The sequence below is a fragment of the Babylonia areolata genome, chromosome 17 (assembly GCF_041734735.1).
Source record: "Babylonia areolata isolate BAREFJ2019XMU chromosome 17, ASM4173473v1, whole genome shotgun sequence".
NCBI lineage: Eukaryota > Metazoa > Mollusca > Gastropoda > Neogastropoda > Buccinidae > Babylonia > Babylonia areolata.
In genome coordinates this window covers 9707545-9724385 of record NC_134892.1, presented here as the reverse complement: position 1 = coordinate 9724385, position 16841 = coordinate 9707545, and the positions used below count along the sequence as shown (strand labels likewise).

General features: G+C 40.8%; 1 protein-coding gene across 5 annotated transcripts in view; it reads left to right on the top strand.

Annotated features, from left to right (window-relative positions):
* The window catches only part of LOC143291641 (uncharacterized), a 43507-nt gene that overhangs the window by 7478 nt on the left and 19188 nt on the right, over window positions 1–16841 (top strand). For all 5 annotated transcript variants that reach the window (XM_076601617.1, XM_076601616.1, XM_076601614.1 and 2 more), the window contains 6 exons: window positions 1126–1269; window positions 2115–2321; window positions 7594–7737; window positions 8575–8781; window positions 12860–12886; window positions 15542–15598. In XM_076601617.1, the coding sequence (XP_076457732.1) occupies window positions 1126–1269; window positions 2115–2321; window positions 7594–7737; window positions 8575–8781; window positions 12860–12886; window positions 15542–15598 (786 nt within the window). The remainder of the gene's footprint in view (window positions 1–1125; window positions 1270–2114; window positions 2322–7593; window positions 7738–8574; window positions 8782–12859; window positions 12887–15541; window positions 15599–16841) is intronic.

The window sequence follows — 16841 nt, the reverse complement described above, 5'->3', positions numbered from 1 at the left end:
TTTGCAAATAACAGACTTACAGAACTGACACATACATTTTAGCAATGTGAAAGTTTTCCATAACTTTGTGCACTGTAGATTTTGTGTAGAACCATTTGTGTGTTACTTTGGAAGGAATCACATTTTGAGAGAATTGGGTTTTTGTTCAGAAAATAGTCGCTATTCTGATAAACAGTAAAAACAAGAATTAAATCATTCCCTTCGTTTGCCTACAACATGTATGTTTTCACCAAACACCAGAGGCAGACACATGTGGAAACCTTGAGCAGATTAGGTGTGCAGTTCATTGCACTGGATGGAAACAATCAAGCCAATTTGTAGCTTGTATTTTAGCCTGCAAGGGCCATGTGCTTTTTCAGTTTTTTGTCATGTGCACATTATCGGTGTTTCCTCACACTGTCGGTTCAGAGTGCAGAACACAGAACTGGTGGCTTTATTGCTGGGCTGGGAAGATGTTGTGTGTGGAACGTACTGTGTTAACAAAAACAGAACTTGTTTTCAGCTCCTAGTTTCCACAAAGTGAATCGCGTGCAGGAAGATTAATCCCCAAAGATGCATTTTGGAGTATTTTTAATTTAGTTGAAGCAGTCACATGTTGTAAGGGAAGAACGCAATGTGGGTGATAACATGTTACATTTAATCAGTGGAAACGATTGAAATGCATGACAACTGTATTTTTGGATGTGTCAGAATCATCCTGTTGCATAAAGTTTTGCAGTGCCTTGCTGTGAGTGGGATTTATATTTTATTCACTTGCAGAATACTCTTGTTCATTATTGTATTGCTTTTTTGATTGTTAAATTGTACAGGTTTCTAGCCAAGCCATGTCCCACTTTTTGGTGCCATTTTTGTTACAACTGCAGACAATAAAATGTTTGAAAATCAGGTAGATACAACTGGTGATGAGCAGTGCATTGTTTAGATGAAAAAGTATATGGTTAAACTCGCTGAACTAAAAAATATTATTAAAAAAATCACATGTAAAAGATACTACTAAAGCTGCAACTGAGGATCTCATTATTTTACTGGTCATTTCCAGTACTGTAGATGTGCACATATATGTGTGTGCATAGAAAGATAGAATGATCAATAGATATTACATATGTGTACATTTCTGTATTTCAGATCCACAGTTAGTGACCTGCAATATGCTCTCAGTGGTGAAAGGCCACAAGGGAGAGTTGACCTGTGACTTTGGGGTCAACATGCAGGATGAGGGTCAGCGGCAGGAAATTTACATCGAGCGTCAGACTTCCAATAGATCTGCAGGTGCGTAGAGAGTGGTGGTTAGTGCTTGAGAAGATAAAGGTTTGACACTGGTTGGTATTCAGTGTGACATAGTGGAAACACATCTGCCTTGTAAAGGAGGGAATCTGAGAGCAGATGGATTGGATCCCACACTCACCAGAATTTTGTTCTCCTCCACCAGACCTTGAGTGGTGGTCTGGACACACAAGTCCATCGTTTGAGACATTAAACCGAGGTCCTGTGTGCTGCATGCACTAAGAGCACATAAAAGAACCCATGACCACAAAAGGGTAGTCACTGGCAAAATTGTTTTGAAAGATTCACATTGTTGAAAAGCAAAAACACTCGCAGACATGCAGTAGGAGGAAAAACAACAACAATATAGGTGGTGCCTCACTGCAGTTACACACTGTCCACAGGGAGAGCAGCCCAAATTTCACACAGAAAAAAAGTCTGTTATAAAAGCAACAACAACAGTTCTTTATTGCCTATGGTTCTTGACATGTGAAACCCTGACATTGCCAATTTTCCATTGCCATTTGCCATGGTTTAGGAAGTACCGTGTGTGTGTGTGTGTGTGTGTGTGTGTGTGTGTGTGTGTGTTTCTACATGTATTTATGCATTATTATATGTTTTTTGTATGCTAGTGGGTATATATATATGTGTGTGTGTATATATATATATATTATATATATATGTATGTATGTATATAACTAGATATATATGTGTGCACGCGCGCGCGCACACACACACACACAATGTCTTTGTATGCCTGCTTTAGTAGAGATGTTTGTGTATATAATGTAAAGATGTATTAAAAAAACAAAAACAAAAAGAAAACTTGAATTTCAAATTGTTTTGCACAGAATATATTGCATATTGCATTCGGAATGGATACCCTGATTACAAGTGTAAGCCGCTATCAGGCCTGACACGGTTGGACTTCTCCAACATCACTCGGTACCTGACGGTCGGTCTGTCCTCGGTCAGCCAGGAGGATGAAGGGGACTACATCTGCCAAGTTGCTGATCCTGACTGGCCGGCGCCAAAGACATGCGACTTTGCTCTGAAGAGTGAGTGTCTCTTCTTCCCTCTCTTTGGGAAATTATCTATCTTTTAGGCTCATGTGTGTAAAGAGAGTGAGTTTATTGGATAACCCTGATTCAGTTTGTGTGAATATGGGTATGTACATAATGTTGTCCTCATAGTAAACTTTGCCTAATTTTTTTTCTGGAAAAGCTTTGCCAGTCAACACCAAATATGGTTTAAAGATAGAAAGGAAAGAAAAAAAATCCAAACATTCCAGTCATGATAACAGCTTTTGTAGGAGGAGTCAATAGATTGGGACGAAGCAATATGTGTTTTTATGATCTTGTTAAGGTTTCGTTGTCTTTCTTTCTCACAAATGTTTAGCACTTGAATTTGCATATTTCAGCATTGATTGTTAGCAGTCTTTTTCTTCTTTTTAGTTGAAATAGTTTCTTCTTCTGCTTGGTATTTAAGTCACATTGATGCATAAGTCTGTCTGGAGCAGCAAAATTCTGCCATGTAATGGGACATGAATCTGAATATACTAGGGGAAATAATTTCTTGAAAATTGATCTTGCTCATCCGAAAGATAATCAAAAAAAAAAATGATTCAGTGCATAAAATGGCTGCAAGAATATATTGCATTCATTATGATGGACTTAGAACTATTTACATCAGCCTGAGAGTTTGTTTTGTAGGTTTAAATATGGTGGAAGTTTCTTATTCGTTTGTGCATTTCTTTTGCCCAAATGCTGTATGATAAATGAAATTTTAATTACAACTCAACAAAACACAAACATCCAACTTATTTATCTTCTATAAACCCACAACAAATAGCAAGACGTGTCAAGGTAAATTGTTATGATGATGCCAACCAGTAACTTGTAATCATCAATGCCTAAACCAACTCTGGTAGTGCAGTTTCTTGGAAAGGAAATGATGTTGATGGCATGGAGAGTGTCAAAGAACATATTGAAAGGTCACTGAATTTATTGGCAGCATGCTTTGTGCAAAGGCCTCACCACCTGGTGCATCATGTTCAGGAACAATCAGCTATGTAAACAGGCTGACTTTATGATACTGACTGTGATTCTTCAGTGTTAATCTTACCACTTGCTATATATATATATATATACATGTCCATAAAAGTAGGAATGCATCTGATCCTCTGTTCATAATGTTTTTTGAAAGAAATGGACTTGGCTAGAGTGTTAATTGTGTGTATTGTCAGGTACTGGCACCCTGGCACAAGTTGCTAATTTGTCATGTGGCATTTTTCAGTACAGTGGGTATAAGTATGGTTTGAAAAAAAGAAATGTCCCACAGTCTTGAAATTTGGAGACATGATTATTGATGTAGTGAATAAGCACAGTAAGCAGCTCTTCAGTCTATGGTACTCTGTCTGTAGTTGGATGGAGTTGGGGTATCCTTTACGATGATCTTTTTTGTTTAGCTAATCCACACTGTTCTTGAAGAAAAAGCTGTTTTTCACACACATCACACTGGTAATCATTTGAAAGTTTCTGCACTGTAAGAATACACTAACATTAATCATAGGGCCAAAAACTAACTCACTATTTGATATCCAAAACAGCCGCAGTCTACACATGGAAAAAAAAAGCAAAAAAAGAAAAAAAGAAAAAGCACATCACTCTCTTCTAACAATTTGCATAATCTGCAATGGTGTGATACACTTGAAAACAAGTGATGTCTCTTCCCTGGCACAGCTTATCACACAAAGTTACACCACATTTTGCGCACCAGTTTGGGCTTTCCCGAAATTTCACCTCGGGATAGCGTTTGCGCCATGCAGTACAAACATGGCATTTCCTGAAGTTCTTCTTTCCACTGGGTCGTGGAGGAAAAACGGTGGAAAAATGTCCACCTTGAAGGCAAGTCTGTGGTGTGGGCACAAGTCCTGGAGGATGGGGCTGGGCAATGGGCTGGGTGATGGGCTGGGCAACGGCCTGGGCAACAGTCTGGGCAGCGGCTTGGCCAGCAGCAACACCAGCTTGATACCTGGCATTGAGTTCATTGCAAATTATAACAATGAACTTTTTCAGGGACATCCTAGATCCTCCTTGACTCCTCTGGTACTTGTCATGGAGGATGGATGCCTGGATAAGTGAGAGAGTGAAGAGGTGAAAAAAATATTTTTTTCCACCACTTGATCATCTTCCGGTTGAGTGGCATGTAGGCCATGAACTGGTCACTGCAGTCAACTCCAGCCATGTTGACAATGTAGTTTTGGACAGCTTTAACTTCAGTTTCCTGCCTGTCCTTGTGGTGACCTCCTCCATCTCAGCTGGGTCCATCTTGGTGGTGATGAGGTGCACTGCCTTCTTGTCCATCCACTTCAGGACACCTACTGCACCTATAACACATGTACACAGAGAATTAGGGAAACAGTTGCAGTGGAAAAGAAAACACACACACACCACTATCACCACCACAACCACTAACTAATGCACACTTACACACACACACACACACACATATCCACATCTACATCCACAAACTCAACAATGCCTGTGTACCTTTACACACACCACAGATGTGTATACAGTATTTGTATATTTGTGATGTAGATGAAGTACAAATGAACAGATCATATTCATAATATCAGTTGTAACACAACCATATGTGGAAAACAGTATATCCTGGAGGATGTATGATTTATAAATTATTGTGTGAACATATTATCATAGGGAAACAAACTCATGATAAATAAAATGACAACATACCTTGGCGTAAAGCGTATACATGGCCGCATGGTGGGGCTGCAGAAACCAGATGTCTGGGCATACCCTTCCTGTTCGGCCGCACAGTCCCAACACAGTGAGTGTCTTGCATCACCAGCTTCTCTGCCAGCTCAGGGCAGCAGTAGTAATTGTCTACGTAGACTGTCGGGCCTTTCTTCAGGAGGGGCTCTGGAATTCTCATCACCACATCGACCGGTTTGTTGCTGATGTTGGGGACGTTTCCAAAAATTTCAAAGTCAAACACATAAGCTGATGATGACTCACACAGCTCATATAGTTTGATCCCCCACTTCACAGGCTTGTCCTTCATATACACCCTGAAGCTCAGCTTCCCCCTCCATGGGCACATTGCCTCATCAAGGCAGATGTTTTCCTCTGGGATGTAGAGGGCCTTGAATCTGTCTCGCAGATGGGTGTAGACAGGCTGGATTTTGTGGAGAGGATTGTGGTTTTCTTCTTCCCAGGGAATATAATTTTCGTTGTTTGAGACATGAAGCATGGCCAGAAGTAAAGTGAATCTATCCCTGGACATGATGTTGGCAGCAAAAGGTGACACCAGGATAGGGTTGGTTGACCAGTGGTCAGCAACTTGTGGTTTGTGGGCGAGACCCATGTGTATGAGAATTGCCAAGAAACCAGTCATTTCGTTCACTGTAGTGTTCTTCCACTTCCGAAAGAGACTGTGGGGTGGCCGATCACCTTTTTGTTGAGGAGACTGAGCGGCATACTGGTTCGTTTCTTCAACGATATGCGCCATGATCGCGTTGTCAAATATCGCGTCATAAAAGTCTATGGGGGCGTGGCCAGTCATCCCTTGTAATTGCAATCCGTGCAGTTCTTGGTCCGTGTATGGTGGTATGGCAGGGAAAAAACTGAAATCTTCATGCCAGTCTTTGCTCATAACTTGAGAAAAGTGTCCATGCTCTGGTCAGCCAGTAGGCCGTGTGCGCCTGCCTCTCTTTCACTGTCACTGCCCGCATCACTTGCCACGCCTCTTTCCTCTTCCACATCAGGTTTGATGTCCGACAAACTTTCATGTTCACTCTCCTTGGATGGTAAAAAATCACTCTCCTCGTCTTCTTCACCATACTCTACATCTGATCCTTAAGTTTGGACCAGTTCCACGGCTTCTCGTAGGGTGTAAACACGCCTTCCTTGTCTGCTCTGTGAACCACTCATGCTGGGTTGTGATGCCATTGTTGTTTGTCTGAACACAAAGGCCTGGGTGACGATAAAAATAGCTCAGCAGCACAGCAACAAGCCACTTGCCAGCCACTCCAGGGGTCAAAGGTTGACCTATGCTAATTAGGCTGTAACATAGATGGCTGTGTCTGTGACACTGGGTCACGACGTCACTTGTGGAAATTTTTTAAGGTCGGAACGGCAATACTTGTTCGTATAAAACCAGTTGGAAACGGACGACGGAAATAGCCGTTGTTAGTATCGAGTGAGTTAAACATCGTCACTTGAACTTTTGATGCAACGGGTCTTCAACTCAGTGCAATCTTATCGTGCAACATGAATTGACTCGTTTCAGAATCTTACGCTGGTATCTGAATAGGAATATCATCGCTTTTTGTGGTGTGTCAGAAACCGTGATTGTGTCCTAATTTACTTGTGTGAGAGAAACATGGATAAATAAAACATTACAACAACAAAATAAGGTACACAAGTTTATTTTCAAACAATGTATCAACCATTGGGTGCGAGTCAACTCATCAGAGATTTCAGTGTAAAAGACTGAGACATGCATTTCACAGGCTGTTGGACACACCACCACCTCTGACGCTATGTTCAAACACACAGCATTGAAGGATGTTTTTCAAATCGATTTAAGCTTTCCCCACAATGCATCTGCACAGTTGGCATGAAAATAGTTTTGATTTTGTTTACTTGTATATTTTTATTGGGAAGTTTACAATTGCAAATGTAACACAGGAAAGAGGACCTCAAAATTAATATGTGACTTCTATTGCGTTCTTATCATTGCACAGACAGTTTTGTTGGGAAGTGAGTGCATGTGCCATCAGAGATGAGATGTGATGACCACTTGTTGCAAGTGAAGAATGTGTAGGAGTATATTCGTGTGCTTGCATTTTAAGGAGTGAAACGGGACATGTCAAGCAGTCTTTTGCTTAATTTTTCAAACTTATTATGCCATCCTTATTGATGATAGATGTTTTATTAGAACAAGAAACAAACATTGATCAGATCTATAGGGACTGCGCTTTGATAGTGTTTGTTCTTTTTTGTTTCAGGCCACTTTGTTTTCAAACACGTTGCCTTGTCACAAAATGACGTCAATTTTTTTCTACATTTTTTGTGACTTTCATCACATTTAAGACACAAAAAACAAAACATGTATACAAAACTGTTGCAGATAACTCTTTATTCAGTTGCAATCCTGGTAAAATGCAAAACATTTGAATAATCATTGTAAACACATGCTTGTGTTGAATCAGACTGAGAGACTTCCATTTACAACGATGTCTGGAAACCGACCATACGTGTGTGTGTGTGTGTGTGTGTATGTGCATACACTTCTGCATTTCAGATCCACAGGTAGTGACGTGCAATATGCCCTCAGTGGTGAAAGGTCAGAAAGCAGAGTTGACCTGTGACTTTGGGGTCAACATGCAGGATGAGGGTCAGCGGCAGGAAATTTACATCGAGCGTCGGACTTCCAGTGGAGAGACAGGTGTGTTGAGGGTGGTGGTTAGTGCTTGAGAAGACAAAGGTTTGACACTGGTTGATATTCAGTGTGACATAGTGGAAACACATCTGCCTTGTAAAGGAGGGAATCTGAGAGCAGAGGATTGGATCCCACACTCTCCAGAATTTTCTTCTCCTCCACCAGACCTTGAGTGGTGGTCTGGACACACAAGTCCATCGTTAAAGACATTAAACCGAGGTCCTGTGTGATGTATGCACTAAGAGCACATAAAAGAACCCATGACCACAAAAGGGTAGTCACTGGCAAAATTGTTTTGAAAGATCCACATTGTTAGAAAGCAAAAACATGCGCAGACATGCAGTAGGAGGAAAAACAACAACAATATAGGTGGTGCCTCACTGCAGTTACACACTGTCCACAGGGAGAGCAGCCCAAATTTCACACAGAAAAAAAGTCTGTTATAAAAGCAACAACAAAAACAATTCTTTGTTGCCTATGGTTCTTGACATGTGAAACCCTGACATTGCCAATTTTCCATTGCCATTTGCCATGGTTTAGGAAGTACCGTGTGTGTGTGTGTGTGTGTGTGTGTGTGTGTGTCTGTCTTTCTACATGTATGTATGCATTATTATATGTTTTTGTATGCTAGTGGGTATATATATATGTGTGTGTATATATATATTATATATATATATGTATGTATGTATATAACTAGATATATATGTGTGCATGCGCGCGCGCACACACACACATAATGTCTTTGTATGCCTGCTTTAGTAGAGATGTTTGTGTATATAATGTAAAGATGTATTAAAAAACAAAAACAAAAAGAAAACTTGAATTTCAAATTGTTTTGCACAGAATATATTGCATATTGCATTCGGAATGGATACCCTGATTACAAGTGTAAGCCGCTGTCAGGCCTGACACGGTTGGACTTCTCCAACATCACTCGGTACCTGACGGTCGGTCTGTCCTCGGCCAGCCAGGAGGATGAAGGGGACTACATCTGCCAAGTTGCTGATCCTGACTGGCCGGTGTTAAAGACATGCAACTTTGCTCTGAAGAGTGAGTGTTACTTCTTCCCTCTCTTTGGGAAATTATCTATCTTTTAGGCTCATATGTGTAAAGAGAGTGAGTTTATTGGATAATCCTGATTCAGTTTGTGTGAATATGGGTTATGGGTGTGTACATAATGTTGTCCTCATAGTAAACTTTACCTAATTTTTTTCTGGAAAAGCTTTGCCAGTCAACACCAAATATGGTTTAAAGATAGAAAGGAAAGAAAAAAAATCCAAACATTCCAGTCATGATAACAGCTTTTGTAGGAGGAGTCAATAGATTGGGACGAAGCAATATGTGTTTTTATGATCTTGTTAAGGTTTCATTGTCTTTCTTTCTCACAAATGTTTAGCACTTGAATTTGCATATTTCAGCATTGATTGTTAGCAGTCTTTTTCTTATTTTTAGTTGAAATAGTTTCTTCTTCTGCTTGGTATTTAAGTCACATTGATGCATAAGTCTGTCTGGAGCAGCAAAATTCTGCCGTGTAATGGGACATGAATCTGAATATACTAGGGGAAATGATTTCTTGAAAATTGATCTTGCTCATCCGAAAGATAATCAAAAAAAATATGACTCAGTGCATAAAATGGCTGCAAGAATATATTGCATTCATTATGATGGACTTAGAACTATTTACATCAGCCTGAGAGTTTGTTTTGTAGGTTTAAATATGGTGGAAGTTTCTTATTCGTTTGTGCATTTCTTTTGCCCAAATGCTGTATGATAAATGAAATTTTAATTACAACTCAACAAAACACAAACATCCAACTTATTTATCTTCTATCACCCACAGCAAATAGCAAGACGTGTCAAGGTAAATTGTTATGATGATGCCAACCAGTAACTTGTAATCATCAATGCCTAAACCAACTCTGGTAGTGCAGTTTCTTGGAAAGGAAATGATGTTGATGGCATGGAGAGTGTCAAAGAACATATTGAAAGTAGGTCACTGAATTTATTGGCAGCATGCTTTGTGCAAAGGCCTCACCACCTGGTGCATCATGTTCAGGAACAATCAGCTATGTAAAGAGGCTGACTTTATGATACTGACTGTGATTCTTCAGTGTTAATCTTACCACTTTCTATATATATACATGTCCATAAAAGTAGGAATGCATCTGATCCTCTGTTCATAATGTTTTTTTGAAAGAAATGGACTTGGCTAGAGTGTTAATTGTGTGTATTGTCAGGTACTGGCACCCACTAACACTGGCTGCAGGAAAGCTGGCAGCTGGACAAAATGTCATTTTTCACTTGGGGTTTTCTATGTGAAATTGCTAAGTAATCTGTTAAAAGCATAATGAAAAATAAGGTAAGTCATTAATGTTTCAATCCAGTGTTGGCAATTCCCCTGTGTTCTTACCATTCGGTTTTGTTCCAAAGATGGAAAAATTATGAAATTGTATAAATAACATTGTAATATATACTCCACATTTCTTCCTCTGTCAAAGAGACATAAAGAATGCCAGTCAGAGAGTGGAGAGGAAGAAATGTTGAGGATATATTACAGTGTTATTAGCCAGAGATGAATGTTATTGACGAATTGACAACTTTTCCCATCTTATAGACAAGTACAGGGGAAGAAATGTGGATAATTCCCCATTGTTTGTTTCTTTCATTGTGTGAGGATGTATTCTTTCCGAGAACTGCCTACCATAATCAGTGAAACTTATCCTGTGTTGTGCTTCCGGCGTGGCAGACATTCAAGAAGTAGTTTGAGGGTGGGTGGTTGTTTTGATCTTTTTATGGGATGTGGAATTTTCCATTCCCAGTATTCAAATGAGGTCAGTCTGCAAGGTCAAAACCTGAACAAGGTCCACCATCAGTTATTTTTTTATTTTGTTTCATGTCGAACAGCCAGCATATAGATCTGTTTTTGGGACACATTTGAAGACATTCGCCCCACTCCCCCCCCCCCTGCGCCCCCTGACGCAGAAGTATAAAATACATTGCTACCTCATGGTGATATAAAGCTTATTTTTCACTGATTCAGATGGTACCAGAGTCCAAGATTTTCGTATGTGCTTAAATGTAATGCAGCCATTAAGTGTTCATGTAAGTGTGGCAAAGCTACTGCAGTTTGGAACTACAGAAGAAGAAGAGCAATGATAAAGATTTTTCAGGAGTTTGAAACTGCAGTTGTGGTCATTGTCAGAATGAGAGAACCCTGCAAAAGACATTATGGCCTGACTGTCTGTTCCAAAACAAACAAAAAAACCCATCAAAAACAAACAAAATAACCAAATAACCCAACCACACTGGTGAATGTAAATAGTTCTTAGTGAATACAATGTCATCCAGTTGTTTCTCCGAAAGGTAGGTCAGGTTGTAGCAAGGCAAGCGACAACTCTGTCTTGGGACTTGCACCTTTTTTCTTTTCAAGTTTTTATTTTTATTTTATTGATTCGTTTTATGTTATTTGTACAGCTTGAAAAAAAACAAAAAAAAAAAACAAAAAAACCCCACACAGCCACACATGATAATAGAACAGATGAAAATAACATCACACATGGGAAATAAAGGAATAAGGTTGGGCAACACAAACTGTTCACATTGACTGTGTGTAAATGATGCCATGAAAGCATATGTATATATATATAATATATATATATATATATATATATGTGTGTGTATACTTGGGCTTGGGCCTATTCTGTTTGTTCTCTATACACAACTGATTGCCACCATTGTCAGCCATCATTCGTTGTCCCACCAAAGCTTTACTGATGGCAGCCAGCTGTATCTTGTCAGGACCTTCGTCTGTCCTTCCCTCTCTCAGTGACTACTCAGGCCTGCATCTCTAATCTGAAGGCATGGATGACTAAAGACAAGCAAAAATTGAATGATAAAACTGAAATCATGATTATCACCCTACAAAGACTTTGTCACTCAGTCTCTCTTCCTTCCTCAGTTTTCCTAAGTGGCACCGACATTCCTCTTTCCTCTTCTGTCTGTAATCTTGGTGTCAACCAGTCTCTTTCCTATCAGCAGCATGTTGCAAATGTATGCAAATTGTGTTACTTTGAAATTGGCAGAATTGCATCCATTTGTCATCTCTTGACTGAAGATGCAACCAAAACTCTCGTCTGTGTCTTTGTGCCTGAATTATTGTAATTCCCTTCCTGTCGGTTCACCCAGTTACCTCATTGCTGGACTTCAGAAAGTCCAGAACCATGCTGCTCGTCTTGTCTTTTGATCTTCTAAATTTGATCACGTCTCTCCTCTCCTTCATGCTTTACACTGGCTCCCAGTACAAGAAAGAATTATTTACAAAGTCGTCTCTCTTTGAAGTCTATTGTGGTTATTGGTCCACAGTATTTTTCCGATCTCTTTCATCCTTTCATACCCTAATACAAACTCCGCTCTTCTTCTGACTCCCGCCTGCTTAGGATCCCCCCTGTTTGAATCAAAATGTGTGGCCAATGTAGTTTTTCATACCAAGCCCCCATCCTTTGGAATCAACTTCCTCAGCCTCTCCGTCACTCATCTTCACTGCAGTCTTTCAAATCCAGTCTGAAGACCCACCTTTTCCCCTCCTGATTAATTCTCAACAGCTTATCCCTTTCCAGTATGAACTAAAAAGACTTATCAGTGGGTGAGTGAGTTTGAGAGTTTCAGAATTCATAGGTTACGTTTTTGATTGTGTTCCATTTATGATTGTGTTCTATGATGTGCGTGTGTGTGTGTGCGTGCACATGTGCTTGTGTGTGTTTGTGTGTATGTTTAGGTTTGTGTCTGTGGGGGTAGGGGGATGAATAATATAATGTTTTGTCTTGTGTCCAATTGTTCCTTTTTGATACTTGCATGGTGTTTTTTTTTGTTTTTTTGCTTTTTTTCTGTTTGTAAATGCCTTGGGCTTATTTTCAAGATTAGGCGTAAATTCAAAAAAATGATGATTATAATATATATATATATATATATATATATATATATATATATATATATATATGTGTGTGTATGTGTGTGTGTGTGTGTGTGTGTGTGTGTGTGTGTGTCCCTGGTGTGTGTCTGTGTGTTTTCCTAGACTTGGTTTCCTATAGTAAATGGATTAAGCAGTTATGGCATGACTTATTTGTCACAGGACCACCGTCACCAGCCAAATGTCCCGGTAAGCAGACTTTTCATAAATTTGGTGTCTATTTTTGGGGAACAGGTACTGTAAATTGTAGGGACATCCTGGGTTACTGGCTCACATGTGTAAACAAATTATAAGCATAACCCCTGTTTCAGTTGTTAGTGTCTGTGTCACTGTTTCTTTTGTGACCAGGCCCCTGTATGGTTTGCAAACTATTTTTTATAAAAAGAAGTCTCTTTCTTGCTTCTTTTTAGTATGTGGTCTATGTGGTAGTTCCAGAACGTTTTGCGTAGTTTAGGACAGTATCATCTGTGTAAAATTAACAGGAAGTGTTTCAGGATCACATACTGAATTGAAAAGCTTAATTTTTGTTTTTTCATGAGAGAAGGTGGGACCATTTGCAGTCATGAATTATGAGCTAATTTTATCTGGATATGTTGGTGTATTTTCTTTATATGATAAAAGTCCTGACTGAAGTTAAAATTCCATTATTACCTTTTTCCATAAGTAAATATTAGCATACTGAACAACAGCTGTGTCTTGACGATTCTTTCAGAAAAATCTGTTTGGTGTCATATACTGTACCATGTCAAACTGATGCAAACTAGGCCTATCAGTTTGCTCTGCTTGGCGAAATTTTGCGTGGCTGACAGTGAAAAGATGCCCAGTCCTGCCCGGTCAGATCTTAGCCAGTCAAACATCTCTAAAGGCTACAAACAATGACTCATTCCTTCTGTCAACACCACCTTGTCAGGTTTTTCAACTCTGCCTTGTCTTACGCCATTTCATTGAGTTCATTGGGCCTTTTTTGTTGTATGCAGCTTGCTGTTATCGTTGTACCTTCTCTGTACTGGATTCGACTGCTCTCTTGAATCGCCTCTTTTTTTCTTTTTGTCAGTCGCTCTTGTCTGTCCCTTCTCTCTCCGGCCTTGGATATTTTGCTGGGTGCATAGTGCTGTCACCATACCTCGTCAGTCATCCTGCAATGGCAAGAACCATGAGGCTGGGATCGAGCCTCGTCAAGAGCCTTTTCCAGGCCCGGAGCCCATGGATTTTCCCCAATAGGGACTGCAGTGACGCATCTTTGGGCACCAATCATGGAGGGAACACTTGTTCCTCTTAGCGGTGGTGAAGCCAGAAGGGGACCGAGGGGAAACCGGTACTACTGTCACCTCCAAAAGCATCCCAGTGGGAGGGGGGATTGTTTGGGAGTGGCAACTCCTCTCTTCGATGCAGGGACACAGGGTGGGGCACTCACTCTCAAGTGGAGGCTGAGCCCGGCATTTACCCAGGTCTCAGTGCTGAGAATGCCCTTAGGGGTTCTGTTGCTATTTCCCTTCCTCCCTCCAACACAGAGCCCCCTCCCCCACCTACCTCAATGGGGGAGAAAGTCGTGGCTACGGTGGGGGAATTAGAGGGGGGACCTCTACTTTGAGGATGGGGTCACAGGATAGCTGGCGCCCAGGGTGGATTCCCCCATTCTTCCCATATTGGGGCGCACCTTGGTTGCGTGCTTGGTTGCCAGGAGGACCGGGGCGCAACCCCACATCCTCTCCACCCTGGATCTAGCCCAGCACATCCCACAGTGTGGCACAGGCTGCCCCGAGTTGTATCTATTTGTTGGTCAGGCTGACCTCCTCGGTCAGTAGTGCCTCTCTGTTGGGAACTCGCGCCTCGGCCGCCCCACATGTTCAAGCCCTTGGCCATTATTCCTTTCAGCTTACTCACCGTCAAGACCACTTTTCTTCTGTTGCTGGCCACGGGCTGGCATAGAAGAGAGATACATGGTCTCAGTGGAATGCCACAGGACTTGGCCTTCCATTGAGATGGTTCCATCACACTCCACTTCCTTCTGGACCCTGAGGTTCCCTCTTACTCTTTGAGGATCACACCCTTGCCCTTATCTGGTATCTTAGCCCAAGACGATGAAGATAGGCATCTCTTTCCAGTCAGGTGCTTCAGATATTTTTGGGATAGGTCTCATCACACGTTGCCCTCCTCCATTTGCTTTGAATTCTGCATCAGTATATGGCACCAAAAAGTATACTCCCAGTTTGTTGATATATACTTATCATGTCGAACTCAAATGCCCACCTGCCCGTCCCTGCGTCTCTGCCTTGGTTCACATGGGGCATTTTCTTGATGGGCACGGAATGAGTTAGTGCTTATAGCCTGTAGAGGCATTTGATTTGGACATGGCTGGGCGTCTTTTCACTGTCAGCCATGCAAAATTTGTCCAAGCAGAGCAGACCAGTAGGCCTAGTTTGCATCAGTTTGACATGTTAAGTATATCTCACCAAACAGTGAGTATAATTCAAACTCCTCTTATTAGATTGAATGCAAAAAGCATAGCTTTTGAAAGTGTATATGTGTGTTTGTGTGTGTTGTGTACAGTTTGTTTTTCATCTTAATGTTGGTAACACTTCCATACACTTGCGTCGATTCTTTCCTAACACTGTGACTGCCAACATTCATATTTAGTCTCTGATGCTATTTTATTAATTTGTGTAAATTAATAATAGTGTCCTGCTGGGGTGCGTTTTGCAGGGTTACTATGGCCTGAGTATGTGTATGTGTGTGTGTGTGTGTGTGTGTGTGTGTGTGTGTGTGTGTGTATTTTGTTCTTGGAGTTGATTTCCTATAATTACTGGATTAAGCAGGTGTTTTGGCATCTCTTCTTGGTCACAGGCAGACAAAGTTCAGTAGGATCAACACCACCAGCACAAGTTGACGGTCCCAAAGCTGGTAAGCAGACTCTGCAGAATTCTATGTGGTGTATATATTTGGGGCAGCGAACGCTTTGAATTCTAGGGACATCCCTGGTTACTTACTTTCGTGTAAACAAAGTGAGTCTGTTGTTATAACCTGCATTTAGGTTGTCTGTGTGTAATTGTATTTATGTATATGTGTGTGTATGTGTGTAAGATGGAGCTGAAAAATGCCTTGGTGTGGTTACAGAACAACAGTGTTTTTAATATTAACTGGTCAGTGTTTGTATTTTTCCAGTCATTCCCAGCATATTGTCTTCTTCATCCAGGAGAGTCTGACATGTAAACGGTGGCAGAATACATGTAAAAAAAAAAGTGAACCTTTTAAACTTGTTCCAAGAGACAAAATTTGGAAGAACAGGATATGGGCAATTCTTGATGCGAAAACTCTTCATGATCCAAAGAGAGCTGTGGTGATATCATTCTTGTTATATAGAATAGATGTGTATTTTAACCGTCTTGCATTCATAGCGGGAGCTGTTTTGTGCGCCATTAGTTTTCAAACCGGGAGCATGTTACTGCCATTGGTACTTTCCATCGTGCGCTGACCACGTATTGTCACTTGGGGAGGCTCAGTTGTGTAGTCATGATTTGAAAGAATGGAAGGGGGCATGGGGGTGGGGGGTGGAGGGGTATGTGATGATACAATAATTATGAAATCACACACACTCACAAAGCATGAAAATGTCACAGATGTGCATATCTTACCATTTCACTTGAACACAACCAGGTTTTACCCTCTCTCTTTCTCTCCCCCCACCTCTATGTCTTCACTTTGTTGTCTCAGTTGGAAATCCCAGTGCATTAATGAAATCGAAATGTACAGGCATCATCAGTTGCCGTAAAGTTCGGTCTATAATCCTCGACTTTTTACCCCAGCTTCAACCTCTGCGGCTTATACAGTGATGTGGCTTATTTGCGGATTGTGGCACTAGCAGTATTTTCGCTTGCTTTTCTTTGTGTTGTTCCCGGTTGTGATTATTTCATAACCTACAGTATCGACAGCTTTTCTTGGTATCAGTATGTGTTCCGGTACCGGAAATAAGTGCGGCTTATAAACCGGTGCGGCTTATGTATGTATAAAGTTCAATTTTTTTCAAAATTTAGTGGGTGCGGCTTATATACCAGTGCGCTCAATAGACCAAAGTTTACGGTAAGTTCCCAGATCCATTTTAAACAGTCGTCTATGACTCAGATCACAACAAACCGAACGACCACAA